This window comes from Vulpes lagopus, chromosome 7 (assembly GCF_018345385.1).
Source record: "Vulpes lagopus strain Blue_001 chromosome 7, ASM1834538v1, whole genome shotgun sequence".
NCBI classification, from domain to species: Eukaryota; Metazoa; Chordata; class Mammalia; order Carnivora; family Canidae; genus Vulpes; species Vulpes lagopus.
Window position 1 is genome coordinate 55,485,755 of NC_054830.1, and position 14,607 is coordinate 55,500,361.

The window sequence follows — 14,607 nt, forward strand, 5'->3', positions numbered from 1 at the left end:
GGTGGTGGTGTGCAGCAGAGGGAACCCACAGATTGGCAGCAGAGTTACAGGTGGTGCTGGCCACCTGCTGGTGAGTGGGTAAGAGGAAGGACTGATGTACTACTGCCCTCGAGGAAAGTAGATCTGGCACCATTTTTTAAAAGCACACATACCTTTCAATCTAATCATCTTAGTCCCGAGAGCTAGCAGATAGGAACAAAAAAGCACTATAATCAGACTACAGGGACGGCACTATTCAGAGAGAACTGACAGTGGTTCTAGTCAACAGGGAGCTGGTAGAAACAACTCCCCATGCCTGTTTAGATCTGCATGCAAGGATGGGAGAATTAGGAAAAGCACACTGGGTTACTGACCTAAGTGTGAAGGTGGGTTAAAAGAAGGGGGACCGGGGAAGCAAAGGCCTCAGACCTGCATCCTGCTATCAGTGTTGCTCACTGGGGGCTCCCAGCATTTCGGGAGGCTTGATTCCTTTCATCAGGGGACGCTTGGTGCAGCCTCCAGCCCTTGGAACAACCCAATCCAGTTACTTCCTTTCCCACAGGTTCAAATGCCCTGTTCTGCTAAGAACTGCTGTTTTCTATAATCCCAGTTTCCTAGATCTGGCAAAACCTGTTGTGCCCTTTACAGCTAACACATGCTTCCTACCTGTTTGCTGTGCCTTCTGGCGTGCACCTCACCTCTGACCCTCACCCACTCCCCAAGTCTGACCACCACAGATAACCGATGGTGCCTCACGATCTGCCCTAATGCACTGGCCCCAAAAGAGCTGTTGAATCAAGAGAGCTTTCAACTCCCTCATGCCAACAAGAGGTAACGGTCTCTTGTGGGAACAGCTGAGTAAACTACATAAATAAGGAAGAAAATCTCACTCAAGGAATGCAATTCCTAGAACTTCTGGTTAAGCTTTCCTTCTGGTGATCAAACAGAACCAGTTATGAGAACACCAAGAGTGAGCCCATCTCATTCCATCTTCACAACCACTTTGCAAAGCCAGTATTCACATTTGACAGATGAGGGGATGGAAGCAGAGATGATTAAAACAAAACAAAAAAACAAAAAACAAAAGCAAAAAAACATAGGTAATGATGGGTGGCAGACCTGGGATTTGAATTCGTTTATCCCCTCCTTTGGTAGAAGGAACCACCAGACCAAGGGCCTCCTGAAGAATAAAGAACATACCCAAATAATGGTGGCCTCAGCCTGCCTTTGTTGCCTCTGCATTGGATAGATTATTCACAAACAAGTAGGGTTTCTATAGAAGCTTTAACAGAACATCTCATTACCTTCCCAGATAAACAACACGGGTTCTTCTGGCTACACAGGAAAAAGCACTAAGAAAGATTAAGGACAGGAAAGCCAGGCATGGGGCTGGGTCGATGGTCAGTCACCAGAGGGAGCCAGACAGCTGCCAGAGACCCACCTGTTTAAGTGCATTCCTTGCAATCGTCTGGAACGCCTGCTCCACATTGATGGCCTCCTTGGCACTGGTCTCGAAGTAGGGAATGTTGTTTTTGCTGTAGCACCAGGCCTGTGCCCGCTTTGTGGCCACCTGGAAGAGGAAGCAGGATGTACGTATGCTCTTAACAGAAGCAGAGAGCATGGACTGTACCTTCTCTAAGAAAGGTCACAGTACCAAGGCTATACAGGTAGCACAGGGGAGGGAGCAAACTTGGGATGAGGGTGTGCAGGGTTGGAGGAAGGGAGCTGCACACCTGTCCATGGTCATGCTGCTAGCTCTGTGTGATACAGCTGGGCCTCAAACCCAAGCCCACTCTACAATCCATAGTTTCTGACCCCTAGCTACACTTACAAACAACGGTGAAAGGAATAAGCACCCTGGGAAGTAGTGAATCGTTTCTCTTGGGACCTCAGAGGTCCCAACCCAGGAAATGCCCGGCAGCTTGGTCTTAAGGTTTGCAGTATATCTTCCTCATTACTGCTAATATTACACCACCTGTACCACACCCTCTTGCCAAAGAATTCTGCAGCTCTCACTGACCCCCCTACCTCTCCTACCCTAATTCCTTCCCCCACCCCTAGGTTCATTTTCAGGCACAAGAAGACCATCACCTAGGAAAGGCAGAAAAAGAGATCAATGACCAGAAATAAACCAAGCTATAATTAAGAGTCTATGCTCCCAAGAAAAAAATGTTATTTCAAAGTAAACCAGAGCAGTTTTGAGTGCAATCTTCTGCACACATGGAGATCCAGGCAGGCCCCTGAGGGGCAGGAGAGCACTCAAGAATGACAAAATCTAATTCCTTCAAGTGCAGAAGGAGAACTGAGGCTCAGAGGGCAAAGGCAATGGCCCAAAGTCATAGCCAGGCGGAGAAAGCATAGGGATTTAAACCAGATCTCTTGGGCCCCTGCCCTCAAAGGCAGCTGGCCGGAAGGTAGTTCATATTCCCACAGGTACCTTTCTAGAGCCCTTCTGGACTTCACACAGAACCCACGAAACCACAAGTCACTCAGAAGTCAGTGTCCCTCAGAGGGGAGGAAAACAGCAATGGTCAACTAGAAAGTCACCGTTTCCTAAGCTGCTCCTAGGTGCCAGGGCTCTTGGGTATAGTCATCTGATCCCAGAGTATTCTTGTATTCTTGTCATGTAAGTCAAGACTGAGACTCCAAGAAATATGCCCAGATTAAAAGTGCATGAGCCAGGTTTTAAATGCAAGTTTGCCTTTAAATCCAAAAAACCAAAATGCAGATTGCAACCAGCCTCAAGTCAAATTATTTCAACAGGACCAAAACAATGGCTAGTATGGGCAACTCCACAAAATGGATTTGCTACTTTGTACCCTTCCAGACTTTCATGGTCTCTGTTTTCCCCCAGCAAAAACAGTATGCCTTTAGTACATTAGGAAGCAAGGCCTGATTCCAAGGCTGGGCAGGAAACTACTTAAGTCACCCCTCCTTCTCTCCCCCATGGTCTCTCTCTCTCTCTCTGCTCTCTCTCTCTCTCTCTCTCTCACACACACACACACAGATACTGGATGCTGGTCTCCTTAAGCCACATGGATTTTTACCAATCAAAACTAAAAACAGTACCTGTCATCTGAAACTTAGCTGCTACTTTTAAAAGAAGACCCTAATGAGGGTAGATTCATGAGCCTCCACATTTAGGATTCCCACTATCTTTAGCACTTACTTGTCTGTTTTCGAGGTCAATCTTGTTTCCCAACACAACGAAAGGGAAGTTTTCAGGATCCCGGGGACTGGCCTGGATGAGAAACTCATCTCTCCAGCTATCGAGGGTTTTGAATGTGTTGGGGGCAGTAACGTCAAATACCAGAACGCAGCAGTCTGCACCTCTGTAGAAGGCCACACCAAGGGACTGGAACCTTTCCTGGCCTGCTGTGTCCCAGATCTGCGAGAGACAAAAACATTATCCCTTCAGGGGCACAGCACTAGGAGTCAGGGGCATCAGAGGAAACGAGTTGCATCATGCAGCCACTCCGAGACAAGCAAAGTCAGATTTCAGAATTCAGGAAGCAGAGTACAGCACCACAGTATCCCAAACAGCCTGGGAGAGAGAGCATGTGTGAGTACATGTTCTGCAAGGGCTAACATTGAGTCTGAACTCTGTTACAAAACCTTTTTATCTTGACATGGGTGGTGGTCACACGAATAGATATTTAAATAGATATTTATGTAACGTTCAGGATGAAAACTTAAGATCTAGTACTCTAGGAACTTTCTGGGAGTGATGGAAATACAGGGAGGTGATTACTCACTGAAATATACATTTAAATCTACATATTTTACTGCATATAAAGTTATCTTTAAAAAAAATCAATGTTTTATTTATATTATAACTCAATAAAAAAAGCAAAAACCCCTGACAGAGAGAGATGAAGGGAAAGACAATAAGAACATACTTTAGAATAAAGGAGAAAGCCAGCTTTTAATCAAAAGAACACCAGGTGCCACTACTCAACAGCTCAAAAACTTCCTATCCTTCACTGCCTGCTAAGGTTCAAGAGCAAGGATGATTTCCTCATTGCTCTACATCCCTAACAAGGCCATCCTGGTCAACCTGAGAGATGGTGAGTGTTCCAAGGAATGGTCCCACACGCTCCAACAAGTCACCTGGTTTAAAAAAAGCATCTGCTCAGGGATCCCTGGGTGGCGCAGTGGTTTGGCGCTTGCCTTTGGCCCAGGGCGCGATCCTGGAGACCCGGGATCGAATCCCACGTCGGGCTCCCGGTGCATGGAGCCTGCTTCTCCTCCCTCTGCCTGTGTCTCTGCCTCTCTCTCTCTCTGTGACTATCATAAATAAAATAAAATAAAATTCTTTAAAAAAAAAAAAAAAAAAGTGAACCACTCAGAACCAGAAGGAAGTGAAAATGACTTTGACATAAGGGTTAAGACCATAAAAACAAAGCCAATTCTCTCTTATCAGGATGGGGAACTAAATGCAACCTCCAACGCAACAAGCTGAGTACACACATGTAGACCAAATACAATCTCTGTTGCCAGTGGATAACCAGTAGATGGACTGCTGGTGTTATCTGCTTGTGTGCTTTTCTGGTTTCCCAATGTCCTATAGCAAATGTGTGTTTCTCACTGAAAAAACAAACATCTCTCACAAGAGGGAGACTAAGATGGAGCGGGACTCAAGAGCATGGTCATACAATAAGGAAAGTAGAAACAGAAAATTACTTCTATAAAGGGACAGTAGGAAAGATTTAAAACCAGAACTTAAGTCTAGGCTTGTAGAAATTAAAAAAAATTTTTTTTTCTATTAGAGAAGTAACACTATTATGTAAACATTTGGTTAAGTAAAGCCAAAGCCAATACCCACACCTCAAGACCTGGTACCCTCCCACACAGAGACCATCTTCATTACCTCATTTGTTATTCTAGGTGTCCAATGCTGGGGTGGGGGGAGGTTATGGAGCTGAAATCTTTTTTTTTTTTTTAAGATTTTATTTATTTATTCATGACACACACAGAGAGAGGCAAATACACAGGTAGAGGGAGAAGCAGGCTCCATGTAGGGAGCTTGATGTGGGACTCAATTCTAGGACTCCAGGATCATGCCCTGAGCCGAAGGCAGGCGCTCAACCATTGAGCCACCCAGGCACCCCTATGGAACTGAAATCTTTTTTTTTTTTTTAATTTTTATTTATTTATGATAGTCACACACGGAGAGAGAGAGGCAGAGACACAGGCAGAGGGAGAAGCAGGCTCCATGCACCGGGAGCCCGACGTGGGAATTGATCCCCCGTCTCCAGGATCACGCCCTGGGCCAAAGGCAGGCGCCAAACCGCTGCGCCACCCAGGGATCCCTGGAACTGAAATCTTAATACCACATGTCACTCTCTGGTCTTCCCCATCACTCCTACTCCTCTCTGTGTGGACCACCATGGTACTTTCTGACAGCAGCTCACACCTTTATTGCTGCCCAATAAATTCAGCAAACAATTTCATTCTTGTTTTCTAAAAACATATTGCTGGGGTGGCTAGGTGGCTCAGTCTGTTAAATATCTGCCTTTGGCTCAGGTCATGATCCTTGAGTCCTGGGATTGAGCCCCACAATGGGCTCCCCACTCATCAAGGAGTCTGCTTCTTCCTATGCCCCTACTCCTGCTCATGTGTGTGCAAGTGCATGCACTCTCTCTCTTCTCATAAATAAATAAAAATCTTTAGAAGAATAAAAATAAAAACACATTGCTGCCAATTTTCCACAATTTTAAGGACCTCAGAGTCTCTTCTGTGTTTCTGATTGCTTGTTTAGGACAGAAGAATCCCAAGAGGAGAGTAACATAAGAACTCTATGACTCCTGGTGGAACCAAATGGGTATTTGGAATTGGGGTATACAGAGAAAATGAAGTAAGGCTTAAGAAGTTGAAAAACTGGGGATCCCTGGGTGGCTCAGTGGTTTAGCGCCTGCGTTTGGCCCAGGGCGCGATCCTGGAGTCCCGGGATCGAGTCCCGCGTCGGGCTCCCGGCATGGAGCCTGCTTCTCCCTCCTCCTGTGTCTCTGCCTCTCTCTATCTTAAATAAATAAACAAATCTTAAAAAAAAAAAAAAAAAAAGTTGAAAAACTAGCAGTTATCCTTAGCAACTTCCTGGGTCTCCAGGATCATGCCCTGGGCTGAAGGCGGCGCTAAACCGCTGAGCCACCGGGGCTGCCCTATTCTCAGCAACTTTCAAAGATTAATTTATTTTCACACCTAGAAAAGTACAGTCCTATGGCTGTGATCCTTTAAAATTTTTAATATTTTAATTGAAATAGTTTATTTTCTACATTCAAAGCACATCCCTATATGTATTTATCCACACTCCAATGTGACAAATATTAACAATGCCACTTTTTAAAAAAATATTTTATTTATTTATTCATGAGAGGCACAGAGAGAGAGGCAGAGACATAGGCAGAGGGAGAAGCAGGGAGTGGCAGGGAGTCACCTGGGCTGCCCAACACTGCTACCTTAATGTCATTTTTTCCCCCCCAGAAACGGAGTTAGCCCTTCCTCAGCATTCCTTTTCCTTCTTCCCAGATGTAAATGATCCTATACAACTTTTTGCAACTTGTTTCTTTTCTTTTCCAAAAGTTAACAGCTATATAGCATTCCACTGTCTTCATATACACACACTATTCCTTGGTCATCTCAGGGGCAATGAGATTTCTCTTCCTGAGCCCAGAGTTCATTCAGTTCCTATAGGTTCTCTGCCTAGACAGGTAATTGCGCATGCTTAACAATGGAGAGCAAAATGATAGTCTCTAATGAAAAGGGCGGCACTGATACACTCCCATTATCAGCTTGAGAATATTCTACCATCTATATTCCATCCAAAACTTGTTTTTTCTTTCATATCTTTACATTTACAGCAACATGATTAACTTTAAAGTAAAATATAACAAGTTACTATTAAAATACAGTAAGGAACATCTGTGTTTTGTATTTAAATGACTTTAAAGAACACTATCTACATTAAGAGAGCTATATAAAATGAGGAATCGATTAGAATTAAAATGCTATCTGGTTTGCATTTTTCTTAAAATGTACATAAATTCTCACTTCCAACTCATTAACTTTAGTATGTCATATCTGAAAATTTACTTTCTACATGAGAGGCTCTTCGCTTTTAAAATGTAGTAGTAGGGGCAGCCCAGGTGGCTCAGCAGTTTAGTGCCGTCTTCAGTCCAGGGCTTGATTCTGGACACCTAGGGTGGAGTCCCAGGTCGGGCTCCCTGCATGGAGCCTGCTTCTCCCTCTGCCTCCCTCCCCCGTGTCTCTCATGAATAAATAAACAAAATCTTTTTAAAAATAAATAAAATGTTGTATTGGATCACCTTTATGGTTCTGTTGATAAATGTTACTGTTTATGATCAAGAATTTCAAATGAGACTTTATATTGAAATAAGACACTTTTTTCCCATATCCATGATTTTACTTATTTTATAACCAGAAGTTTGTCCCTCCTAGTCTCCTTCAACTATTTCTCCTATTTCCTTTTTTTTTTTTTTAATTTTTCTTTTTTTCTTTTTTTTTATTTATTTATGATAGTCACAGAGAGAGAGAGAGGCAGAGACACAGGCGGAGGGAGAAGCAGGCTCCATGCACCGGGAGCCTGATATGGGATTCGATCCCGGGTCTCCAGGATCGCGCCCTGGGCCAAAGGCAGGCGCCAAACCGCTGCGCCACCCAGGGATCCCTATTTCTCCTATTTCCTACACCCTCCCCTCTGGCCACCATCAGTTTGTTCTTTGTACTGATGAGTCTATTTTTGTGTTGTTGCTGTTGGTTCATTTCTTTTCTTAGATTACACATATAAGTGAAATCATGTGGTATTTGTCCCTGATTTCACTGGGTATAATACTCTCTAGGCCCATCTGTGTTGTTGGAAGCAGCAAGATCTCATTCTTTTTTATGGTGAGTAATATTCCATTGTGTATATATACTGCACTTTTTTTTTTTTTTTTAAGATTTCGTTTATGAGAGACACACAGAGAGAGGCGGAGACACAGGCAGAGGGAGAAGGGACCCAGGATCATGCCCTGAGCTGAAGGCAGACACTCAACCACTAGGCTACCCAGATGTTCCACACACCACATCTTCTTTATCCATTCATCTGTAGATGGACACTTGGGCTGGCTGCTTCCATATGAAATAAGATACTTACTGAATATATTATTATTTTACTTTAAGACCAGAGAAGATGGTGCTATCTCAAAGGCTTGGACAAAGTTTTCTTTTTCTCTTATTCCAGTAAGTTTACTTAACAGCAAAAAACCTGAGGTTTCTTAAGTGATATAGAGCAATGATGCTTCTGTCTGTGATAGACCCAGATGAGATTTCCAACATGTTTTGTTTTTTTTTTTTAAAGATTTTTTTACTTATTCATGAAAAACACAGAGAGAGGCAGAGACATAGGCAGAGGGAGAAGCAGGCTCCCTGGGAACCTGATTAATATATACACACAATTAAAGTTTATCTCAGGGATGCCTGGGTGGCTCAGCAGTTGAAAGTCTGCCTTTGGCTCAGGGTGTGGTCCTGGGGTCTGGGATCGAGTCCCTCATCCGGCCCCTTGCAGGGAGCCTGCTTCTCCCTCTGCCTGTGTCTCTGCCTCTCATGAATAAATACATAAAATCTTTAAAAAAATAAACAAACAAAAAAATAAAGTTTATCTCAGTTTATCTTACCATCTCAGATCTTACTAAATGAAATTACTTTCCTTCTGCCTGAAGTACAGCTTTTAGAATTTTCGCCATAGAACCTAAGGATGTAGGTTTTCATTCTTCGGGGTTATTTTTAGCAGAGGCAAAACACTGTGCTGAAGGTTTCTTTCAGAATCTATTCCACCGCCTGTTGATTTCCACTAATACTGTTCAGAGTCAACTGTCAGCCTCATTCTTGTTCCTTTTCAAGGTCATCTTTTCCTCTGATGCTTTGTGAGTTTATCTTTTGTTTTTGCAATTTTAAATTCTGGAAAATTTTCGGCAAATGCTATCTTTGATCTCTTCTTTTTGAGATTAAAAGGAGGTCTGACCTATCTACTGAATCCTGTTCATGCCTCTTTCCTACCATTCTTCCTTTCAGCTCTTCTGGCATATCTTTTTTTTTTTTTTTTTTAATGATAGAGAGAGAGAGAGAGAGGCAGAGACATAGGCAGAGGGAGAAGCAGGCTCCATGCACCGGGAGCCCGACATGGGATTCGATCCCAGGTCTCCAGGATCGCGTCCTGGGCCAAAGGCAGGCGCCAAACTGCTGCGCCACCCAGGGATCCCTCTTCTGGCATATCTTAGCTGCTGCTAAAAACATTCTTGGATTTCCACCTTTTGGTTATTGTAGTTTATTTTTAGAAATTCTATTAACCTAAACCACCTGTTTAATTTCTTCTCTCCAGATACATAAGATTGCCTTGTTTCTTTAAATATAAAAATCACTCTGAATGACCAGGGAGCTTTCCATTGGTTCTTGCCTTGTTTTCTTACTTACGAGTTATCTTATTGCATGCTGCTAAAAGCCTGTGAAAAGTATGTGAATATTCCTCTCCTCAAGATCTACGATGGTGGGCAACCAGGGTGGCTCAGCGGTTTAGCACCACCTTTAGCCCAGGACGTGAGCGTGGAGACCAGGATCGAGTCCCACTTCGGGCTCCCTGCATGGAGCCTGCTTCTCTCCCTCTGACTCTCTCTCTCTCTCTCCCCGCCTCTGTGTCTCATGAATAAATAAATAAAAATATTTTTTAAAAAATGAAAAAGAAAAAGATCTAGGATGGTGATGCCTTTGTCCAGAGATGATGGTTTTCATTTCCCTCTAGTCTTTCAAGCTGGCCACAAGAGCATGAGGGTCAGCCGTTTTTTCAACCTTTCAGGAACACATTCCCTTTCCCACTGTTTCCTGACTCTGATGACCTGTGGTTCTCCATGTGGTGTCCAGTCCTGTAGTGCAGCACCACAGGGTTCTGCTTGGTCGAATACATGGGGCTCTATTATAATGGCCCTACACTCAGGAGGAGCAGGTTTCTGACTCTGGGATCAACGTACATTGCTGTCAAAACCACAGCCTGGCTCCATAGCTCTGTCTCTCCTGGTCCAAGAAGGAGTCTTCAGTCTGGCTGGAACACACGTCAAATTTGCAGGTAGGACTTAACCCCAGCATACGGAAGACATTCCCTTTCCTTCTGCCTCCTGTTTTCCCTGAGAACTCCTCTGTTGTTCCTTTGTAAGTAATCTGTCTTTTCTCTCTAGCTGACCATGTTTTTCACTTCTTCAAGTTCTAAGTTTTCCATATCCTCATTTTTTTAGTGTCCTTGTTCATTATGGTTTCTGTTCCTTTTTTTAAAATCTCTAGTCATTGTGAACATTTTTTGTGGTACATTATTTCCTCATGTGGCTATGAGCTCATCTTCTATCCTGAGGTTGCAAGTCTTCCTATAGAATGGTCCTCTCTCTGCTTTTGTCACGAATGATGGGGATTTATGGGTTTATATTGAAGTCATCTACATTTCTGTACCACAGAGTATAAGCTCAGAATCCAGACAAGCATAGTGAGAATGACAGTCTCCAAAAAAAAAAAAAAAAAAAAAGGAGAAGAGGCAAAGCCTCAGGCCTTTACTTCGTGAGCTCCGCCACTTCCTTGGGCTGAGGTACTTGATCCTGTTTCCACAGCTTTCTGAGGTCCTGGGTGACTGTGAGAGTCAGTGACAGAGAGAGGGAGAGAAAGAGGGTGTTTGTGTGTCTCCTCAAGAGAGACAAAAAGATAGCTCCTCTATCTTTTGTAGTCACATCTCCTGCCCCGGTGAGTGATGAAGTTCTCATCCTGGTTATACACTTGCAAAGCACCATGAGCTCAGAAGCCCCTGAGCGAATCACCGGCTTTCAGTTCTCCCTTCTGTCTGATAATCTCGAAATTCTCTTTCTCTCAAGCTTGGCTTATTAAAACTTCAGTCATATTTTGAACATCTCTTTAATAATTTTTTGAACCCGTATTAAATCCATCCTGGATGTATGAGCCAAGGAAGTGTCAAGTCCTTATCCTCTCAGAGAACATCACAGCTTGAGGTCAATGTGTAAAAGCTTCTACTTGTAACACCTGGATCACCCAAACATTTTGGTGAGCCTGGTTTTTGCTAGGACCACACAGTGGGATTAAGAGTTACATTTGTCTCTAGAGGCCTAGTCTGCCAAGGATCTCATTTAATACAGGAAGGAGGGGATCCCTGGGTGGCTCAGCGGTTTGGTGCCTGGCTTCAGTCCAGGGCATGATCCTGGAGACCTGGGATCGGGTCCCACATCAGGCTCCCTGCATGGAGCCTGCTTCTCCTTCTGCCTATGTCTCTGACTCTGTCTCTCATGAATAAATAAATAAAATCTTAGAAAAAAAAATACAGCAAGGAACAACTGCTGTGGAGATAGGAATTTCAAAAGACAACACCTAGGCTAAAAGTTGGAGACTTTTCAGGATGGATGGAGATGGGCCAAAGGGGCTGGGATGGAGGCAGACAGGTGCAACGACAGCTTGTTGTTAAAAGCAGCACATGGTTTGGAAGGACTGGAAAAAGACAAAAAGTGAAGAATAGTTTGTAGTCAGAATGCAAAGACTCTCAAAAGGTCATATGAAGGAATGTGTATTTTATCCTGTTGCAAGGGAAACCCCCTGAAAGATTAAGTAAGGTGATACACAAAAAAGCCAGGCTGACTTAACAGAAATACAAAGTTGGTGGCTATAGATAGGACAGATTAAAAGTCAGAAAAACAGGGAAACTACATTAACAGCTACTATAAGAATCTAGGAGAGACCCAAAGATATTCTGACCTAAAATACTATGTGGTGATTTTTGTTTTTAAGATTTTATTTCTTTATTCATGAGACATGGTGTGGGGGGGGGGGGGCAGAGACACAGACAGAGAGAGAGGCAGGCTCCCCAAGGGGAGCCTGATTCGAGACTTGATCCCAGACCCCGGGACCATGCCCTGAGCCAAAGTCAGACGCTCAAGTGCTGAGCCACCCAGGCGTCCCCCATGTGGGGATATTAAGAAAGGAATGAGTTAAACTTTTGGAGACAAAAGTTTGGGCCTGTATGTTATCAAATTCAGCAAAAACAAAAAAACCAAACCAAACCAACAACAAAAAAACAGGAACTCCAATTAAATTTGAACTTTGGAAAACCAATGAAAAATTTCTAGTATGTCTCATGCAATGCCTGGGTCATACCCTGATGTCCTGTATTTGTATCTGGCCATCCTACCTGCGACCAATTATCCATGAATATAGTAGTGGGAAATGAAGAATGGGGTGGGAAAATGCCTAGGCATGAACAAAAGAGTTCAGACTGAATGAACAAGGCTTGGGTGACTAAATTGAGATGTGTGCTTACCTGCATTGTAACTAGTCTGTCATCCACCATCACCTCCTTTGTCAGAAAGTCTGCTCCTATTGTAGCTTTGTACTGATTACTGAATTTCTTGTTCACATACTGGTTCATGAGTGATGTCTTACCAACTCTGAAATTGGAGAAAAACCACAAGTATAGGTCAAGTTAGAAGGGGCAGAAAAATGATTCTGATATTTGCAGCTCTGAAGATACTTGCCAGCTTAAAGGAGAACAAGCAACTGTAATCACAACAGAGGACAGTGCCAGCAAATTGCTCAGTGTTACTCATTCAAGGTTTTATTTTCTCCTGGAACAAAAGTACGGGCTATAGATGTGGATCAGATGTTGAAAAGTTGCTCTTAAGTTTTGGTACAAGCAACTCAGATGGTAGAACTTAGTATTATTTTTTTCCTTCCAGAAAGATGTCAGCAAATACTCTCCTTCTAAAAGAAGCTACAGCAATAAGATCCTGTCACCATTCTAAAAATATCTCTGCTGTCTTGGGTGTCTCTCCATTTAGGGGCTGCTATTCAGTCCAAGAAAGTAATAGCAGGAGAAAGTCACTGGCTATGAGCAGACATATATGCCAGTCAGCCACCTGCTGCTTCAAAGTTTAAAATCTGAAGTGAGGAAAGTATCAATATTCCCACCAAATCAGAATCTACCTCAGAGTAAGCTCCTCCAGGGAAGTTTTTCAATAAGAAAACTCAGTAAGAGACAATGTGTGGATTTTTTTGGTGATGAGATTAGTTAGGGCAGGCTGAAGATAATATAAAAATCTTATTCCAAGTCAACAGGATCACCTTCCTTTCCCACTAAGGAACATATTCATCTTCATAGGCAGAGGACCTGGAAGTAAGTTATGGCTTTAAGGCAGTGTTCTCCAATCCAGGTCACCTGGGTCTGAATTTTCAGGGTCAGGAGGTCTCTAATCAAATAAAGGCCCGGTGATTTTTCCCATGCAAGTTTGGGCCTAAAACAGTACCTTTCAATCCTGACAGCACAGTGGTCACCAGGAGGGAGGGAGGAGGGAGACAGAGAGATGTATGTATTTAAGTACTGCCAATGAGGCCCAACACAATGGTCTGGAAAAATGCTTACTTTTGAAAAGCTCCTCAGGGCAATCAGAAAAGCCAGCCAGGGTAGAAAAATCACTGCCTTCTTAAAGGGCAGGGAACTTTCGTGTAAGGAGGCACACCTGCATTTGTCGTCGTTGTCATCATCATCATCATCATTATTTAAAAAAAATACATAGCTTCTAGTTGGTCTAAGGTTTCCCAAGTCACATCAGATGCTGAGTCTGAAAAGCCTCCCACAGAATCATTAACAGTTACTGAAGAGTTAGTCACTTAATTAGTGGCAGATCTAGGATCAGAACCCAGTTCTCCAGTCACAGGTTCTTTCATATACACCCCAAATCAGACCCAGTAGTGGGAAGATACTGCACAGCTGTATCCAGACTCCAAACCCACAACTGGTGGGCATGAGGTCAGTGGCAACAAATCTACACATGAACAGAACTCTCTTGTCTAATCAGCTCAGAAAAAAGAGATTCCAGTGAAACCGTTCTTGAGTTTAAATGGCTACTCCTTCTCCTAAATCATGCCAAAGACCAGGGAACCAAGGATTACAGATCAAGAGATCATTAAAATTTCTGCTGTGCTGGAAATGGCAGGAGACCTAGAACCCTACTGCCACTACTATTAGAAAAGTGGCAAATGCCAGCAGGGAGGGCATGGCTTCAAAGTCACATTTTAATCCAAACCAATCTGTTACTTCAAACTTACCCAGAATCTCCCAGGATGATAACCTTCAGCAACACTTTCTTCCTAGAGGTCATCCTTCAAACTAAAAGGAGAAAGGAGAAAGTACTTGTAAGCGTGACAGAAATACCAGGCAAACCTTGTCCCTCTGCACAAGCATCAACAGCCCCAGGAGCACTAAGCCTTCCCATTTAGCTATTTCCCTGCCACCCAGGGGGACCGGACAGAAAGCAGAATCAATCTTAGAACTTTGGACACAAGCTGGGCAAAATCATGAGAGGCAGGGTCATCCTGCCCCTTGGAGCAGTCTAAAAGGATGGATTCTCCCTCTCAGATGTTGCTGGATTGCTGTGGATTAATGTTCAATTTAACAACTAGGCCCTGCTTCATTCAAGTCTCTGCTCACATAGCACTTCCTCAGAGACGTGACCACTTTATCTAAAGTGGCACACCCTCTCCCCATCTGCTCTCTAACCCTTTACATTGCCTTACTTTTTTTCTTCAGAGCACTTA

At 43.5% G+C, this 14,607-nt stretch overlaps 1 protein-coding gene across 1 annotated transcript in view; it reads right to left on the minus strand.

Moving 5' to 3' along the window:
- RAB7A (RAB7A, member RAS oncogene family) overlaps window positions 1-14,607 on the minus strand; it is a 70,142-nt gene that overhangs the window by 3,543 nt on the left and 51,992 nt on the right. The window contains exons 2-5 of the mRNA XM_041761685.1: window positions 14,119-14,179; window positions 12,335-12,461; window positions 3,149-3,367; window positions 1,421-1,549 (exon numbers count right to left, since the gene is read on the minus strand). Of these exons, the coding sequence (XP_041617619.1) occupies window positions 1,421-1,549; window positions 3,149-3,367; window positions 12,335-12,461; window positions 14,119-14,171 (528 nt within the window). The 5' untranslated portion in view covers window positions 14,172-14,179. The remainder of the gene's footprint in view (window positions 1-1,420; window positions 1,550-3,148; window positions 3,368-12,334; window positions 12,462-14,118; window positions 14,180-14,607) is intronic.